Source organism: Rhinichthys klamathensis, unplaced genomic scaffold, assembly GCF_029890125.1.
Source record: "Rhinichthys klamathensis goyatoka isolate OS25496 unplaced genomic scaffold, OSU_Roscu_1.1 h1tg000261l_1, whole genome shotgun sequence".
In the NCBI taxonomy this organism is placed as follows: domain Eukaryota; kingdom Metazoa; phylum Chordata; class Actinopteri; order Cypriniformes; family Leuciscidae; genus Rhinichthys; species Rhinichthys klamathensis.
In genome coordinates, this window is record NW_026606782.1 from 1,815,027 (window position 1) to 1,821,026 (window position 6,000).

The 6,000-nt window shown below is 37.4% G+C and overlaps 1 protein-coding gene across 1 annotated transcript; it reads right to left on the bottom strand.

Annotated features, from left to right (window-relative positions):
* Positions 1–2,936: 2,936 nt before the first annotated feature.
* On the bottom strand, positions 2,937–3,940 carry LOC130101684 (transmembrane and ubiquitin-like domain-containing protein 1). The gene has a single exon (XM_056267510.1). The coding sequence runs from the start codon at positions 3,923–3,925 to the stop codon at positions 3,518–3,520; it is 408 nt and encodes a 135-aa protein (XP_056123485.1). The 5' UTR covers positions 3,926–3,940; the 3' UTR covers positions 2,937–3,517.
* Between the last annotated feature and the right edge of the window lie 2,060 nt (positions 3,941–6,000).

Genomic DNA, 6,000 nt, shown 5'->3' on the forward strand with positions numbered 1-6,000 from the left:
TTTATTCAGTTTCTGTATAGGAATCACGTGATAATGATGACGAAATTCAGGCCCTGTGTTTAATTTTTCTCATTTGGTTACATTCTGTTATGGAAAATTAATTTTCTATTGATTATAGGCTTATATTTTGAGTTGTATTCACATCCATTTTCCTGTAAAGATATCGAGATATATATCGAATATCGAGATATAGCAAAATATATCGAGATATATTTTTTGCTCCATATCGCCCAGCCCTAGTATGGACACAAAAAAATGCTGAGACATATAGGCTGAGTAAATAATGACAGAAATTTCATTTTTGCATGAACTTTCCCTTTAACCCAAGCACATCTCAAGAGGCTGTTGGATTTAAATACGCTGCTAAATCTTTCAGATGGTCCAAACAAACATTAAAAGGATGAGATATTATTGCATGAATACAATGTTTGTCAACTAATATATTACATTTTTTTGTAGGTTTGGGGACAATTTGTTCAACCAAAAAAAAAAAAAAAGTTAGTAAATCACAATCATCGAAATTCAAGATTAAAGGATTTCTCAGAGATTAAAATGTTTTAATTTACAAATAATAATAATAAAGATTTTTTTAATACCACTGTCACTGTGGAAGAGACTGTGATATAAACATCCAAATATGTAAATTATTCATTATAATACCTAAATATGTAAAATTGTCATAATTAACATTGTACTGATTTGCACAAAGTTTTGCACTGTTTGCACCAACTAAGCACTATTACAAAATATATTACAAAAACTATTGCAAATACTATATAGAAGAGAAAGAAAAATATCTTCATGTAGTAGAAGACCCCCTTTAAGGACCCCCATAAAGGCTAATACAGAAGAGTGGCAAATGCAATGCCCCATTCAATCAGAGTGAAAGGGGTGCTGCAGAGGGAAAACCCAGGTTTTGGGAAGATGTGAGCTCAGTTGTCCAAGTGCACACAGAAAATGTGCTTCAAAGCTCAATCATTCTCCTATTAATGAACTTATTTTCAGTATGGTTAGATCTAGCCTACATGTTTTCTAGTCATATGGTCTCTTTATGAGAAAGGCACACTGAATAGCTCAGTAGGCTACTTGCGCTAAAGGAGTAAATGTAATGTGGTATTGCTGAGGGACAGGCCACTGGAATTACAAACTTCAGTATTGCAAACAACACTGTCTGGAAGCACAGACACAATGCAATGCAGATGTTGTGCTAAACAAGGACGTTCATCAGCAGTGTATACAAGTTACATGATGATACATCAGTATCAAAGCAGCTGGAAGAAGTTGAGAGACTATTGTTGATCATAACCAGATATGGTATTTCTAAGCCATTCAAAACTGTGCAGTCATATGGATGCAAAAAAATATAATGCCTTCCATAACAACTGCATAACAAGAGCAATAGTTCAATAGACAGGTGTCAATTAAGCGCGCAGAACTGTTTATAGTCAAATAAAATGGTCAATTATTATCAATGCATAAAAATAGCAAAATTAGAATAGTATAGACGTCTGAATAGGACTCTCGTTCCAAGAAATAATGAATGTTGAAAACGCATCTGAGATTGAAGCGGATAATGACGCTGTGAGCGATGGCGTTGCATTCCTACCTTTCTTTCCATTGCTGCAAGTTTGATGCTCTCAGTTCAGCTGAAGAGGTGAAACCTGTGAATTACACGCGGTCGATGTCCGGCAACTTCTTCGTTGTTCCAGACAGATTTTCGGCTACTCCCCCCTCCTCTGGGACAGAGCGCTGGATGGAGGGATGCAGGCGAAGAAGGCCCCTTGTCTGTGATTTCAGTCGGGCTCTGGCGGCGGTGAGTGCGGCAGACGCAGCAGCGCAGGCGCGGGGATCGTCCAACACAAGCGATTCAATGAAGGTTTAAGGGAACGTCGTCAAACTAACTTACAGGGAAATGGAAGCAATCTGTACATTTCGGCCAGATAACTATAAATGTACATTATCGTATTAAGAAAAAAGGAAATTTTCTGTACTCACCACCGAGATTAACTAAAATGCAGAGTGCAACAAAAGAGATATTTCCTGTGTAAATACTACAAGGTTTTTAGTGAGACTCAAATGTGAGGGCCAAATAAAGCTCAGGGAGAACCGATGCCTACTTACCTAAACATTAATGTACCAAATTAACATTAGCCCATTTTAAACTTACATATATTTATTTACATTGCTCACTCACACATAGGCCTATATGAACATAGTGGCCCTGAAAGCTATTTGGATACTTAAAACCCCCTTGATTCACAAATAATATCGAAATATATATTTTTTTGTATGTAACAAAACGTCATACCAAGTGGCATTTATTTCTAAGAAAATAAGCACAAGCACATTATTTATATGAATATATATATATATATACTGTGTGTATATATATATATATATACACTGTATATATATATATATATATACTGTGTGTGTACATATATATATATATACACTGTATATATATATATATATATATATGTTCAAAATGAAGACAAAAGCTATTGTGGTAGTTTTCACTTTTGGCACATTTTCTTGTCAAACTTTGAATCATGTCAATGTAAATGCAATTAACTACACCTGTACTTACTCTGCCAGGACCTCATTGCGAACTTGAGGGGACGTAACTTGAAACATCCTAACATTGAAACCAAACATTGACACCAGTCAGTTAAAAGTAGTTGGACAGATGGGTCAGAAAAAGTGAATCTAGTTCTGAGAAAAAACTGATCATTTGTTTGCAGATGCCATTTGGTGTTATATTACATTTTTTATTTAATGACATTCAGACATTTTCTTTAGTGTCCAGAAGTATCTACATTTTGGGGGCTATAGTATACACTAACATCTGCACCATTTTGGACAAAACGGACAAATCATTCTCATAATAATTATATGAGCAGCGATAAAGCATTTCAGAAATGACAAGTCACCAGTAAATAAAAGAATGATTTAATAGATTATATCTCCATTTCAAAAGCCTTATTGTACACAAATTATTTGAATTGTTCCAACATACAAGAGCAGCTCTACTGACCTGCTTTACTACAGTTTGAGTCCGGCAGACAGGCAGAAGAGCCTCAGCTTGAAACTCGAACACCATCATTTCATACACCCTCTTACAAGCAAGCCCCAGTGTCACACTGGCAGCATGCATGTGAAAAAAAAAAGGAAAAGAAAAGAAAAAGAGGACAGGCACAATAAACATCTCTAGTTTTCTTTAAAAATACAATCAAATATATAGCATATTCCTATCTGTGACAAGCATAAACTTGGTGCAGATGAAAAATGGCAAAAGTGATGAACAAAAAATAAAACAAACGAAAACCACAATAACAAAAGAAGAGACGACCTCAGAGATGTTTCTCTGAAATCACAGCCTTCAGCAAAACTGAGAAGTCCAGAAATCCCAGAAGACATTTCCACTGGCACTGGTAAGTGAGCAAGTGCAAAGAATGAGTATCTGTATGTGCGCAAACACGTATATGCTGAATATAACTGGACAGAAACAGCCACATCAACGGCGGTATACCCCAAACGCAACAAAACTAAAGAAGATGGTGATGCCCACGAGTGAGGCGGTGGCAGGTGCAGTGAAGAACTGCCGGTACTGGATCTGGAAGTACCAGAGCACAGACAGCATAAGCACGAACAGAGGCACCATGAGGCTCCCCACGTTGAGAGCCACATGCACCTGGTCAGCAGCCCGTGCCCCGGCAGGCAGGGCCCGTGTAGCATGTTGCGAGATGTGGCAGTGCAGAACACTGTTGTCAGCCAGGTTGAGAGAGGCCAGCGTCTGGGCATCGTCCTGAAGGAGCTGGCCCTGGTAAATCAGGCGTACCTGGTGCTCCTGTCCAGCAAAGTAAGTCCTGAAAATGCAATCAAACAGAAGTTTATATACACACAAATACAAACACCTACACATACTGGTCTGCTTGAATCTGTACTCACAAGAATGCTGCTTGACTTAAGAATATTAATAATTATTGTATAACCACACACAGAAACTGGTTTAAGCAGACTGCCTCACAATACTGTATGAAGGTGGGAAAAAAAAGTCAGAAATATTGGCTACACCTAACAATAATCAATATAATCATAATTATACCATATATGAGTGTAAATGAAAAGTAGACTGAGACCCTATTAACTTTTTAAAAGTTTTTGGAAAAAAAAAAGCTGCCAACCAGCGCCAGCATTTTTGATCATTTTCACAAAAAGTTTCATAGCCCCCAGAATATTTTGTTGTATAAATATCTGAACATGCAATATATCAAAAGAAAGAACAAACTCTCTGCTTTAAAAAACAACAAAAAAAGATGTTTTATTCTAGCTTCATATATTTCTTTATCAATACTTAATAAAAAAGCATAATTTTGAGCAAAAAGCTGAGAAAATCATGTTTTTGTCAAAAACTACATCTGGATCGGATTCATAATGATGATCAAAACATAGATGGAGTAGATCGAGTCCATCAACAACCCTCAAGGCTTCACAGTCCTAGAGCTCATCCTGGGTCAACATTTCATTCAGTAACATTAGGCAGTTTTGATTCGTATGCCGTTTAATATCGATGATCGCATTAATTACATATGCATCTGCTTACATTTGCAATCGCTTGTTTCTGCTTCTTCTTTGCCTCTGTTTTTATCAGGAGATTCAGTACTCTTACAGAAAATGCCTAATAGTGCCCCCTACCATATAACAGAGAAAACACGGAAAGCCGGAAAATTCCATCAATGGCGGGGAAAGAATTAAAAAAGGGAACAAAACAAATTTCAAGTACAGGTACATTGTGAATGCATATAGAACTGGGCTGTTTTTTGATTCTATGAAGAATTCAGAAACCCTTGTTATTAGAGACTGGTGGATGTTAAGTGAACTGCAGCCAACAAGTCATTGCTTGTGCTCGCACTTGAGCACAAGTAACGTACAAGTGCCTTGATATACTTGCGCCAATTTTTTGTTTTGTTCTTTGCTTAGAAGCAACAAGAAGCTGGAAATACCTTTGCAGCTATTTGCTATTAGTAAACATCCAGACACCACCCACACTACTAAGAGTGACGTTTACATGAATATGTAAATATGCGCAGCGCGCGCTTTCCTCTCAATAACAAAATAAACAACAGAAATGACAGCGGTGAGAAAACAGCAGTAAATAAAGCATCTGATCATAGCGTCATGGATATGTTTGCACAAGCTCTGCATTTCACCAGCATTGTTGACATAAAATGTCATTAGAATTACACTGTTATGATAGTTTGATTATAAAGTATAGGCCTATTTGAGACTATTGACTATATCTGGCTTTGTGACTATAGTTTGAATTAGGGCTGCACGATTAATTGCAATTTACATGTAATCACACTTAAACCGATTTGGCTTATCGCGATTATGAAATTGCAAAGGCTGCGATTCTATTTTATGCGCAGCTTGTCATTGAAGTACGGCTCTGTAAACACTGAGTTTGACTCACTTATAACGTGCATTTGAAAAAGCAACACGTGTCAAACATCTTTCCAAACATGAGAAGCATTTATGAACCTCTTGTCCAACCAAAGACAATATATAAAAACAAGTTTTACTCCAAACTCACTTCATAACGACAGTTGAAGTTGAGCATCCTTCTGTGAGATGATGCCCATTGGGATTTCCTGGAATGATGCACTCATACTTCTGCGGCGGGGCATATTTGGCGTGTCTGCATTAGAGCACCCTCTGGCGTTCAGATGGAGCAGCATTTACTACCGAACAGCCGTGCTGCACTGACAAGCTGCGCATAAAATAATCGCAGCCTTTGCCAAATCGCGTTTATTTGTGCAGCCCTAGTTTGAATGAATCCTTTTTCTTTGCATGACACATTGACATTCCAGTACATAATAGCTCTTTAGGCATTATCCTGAACATAAGCATTCGTTTCATGTGTCACAGAGCGGAAGAGAAGCTCTCTGGAGCACGCATAATCATCACATCCTTTTCATTTTCCCGGTAGAAACGTCC

Excerpts from the sequence above, each read along its gene's own strand:
- LOC130101684 (XM_056267510.1), bottom strand. The coding sequence starts at position 3,925 with ATGTGTAGGTGTTTGTATTTGTGTGTATATAAACTTCTGTTTGATTGC.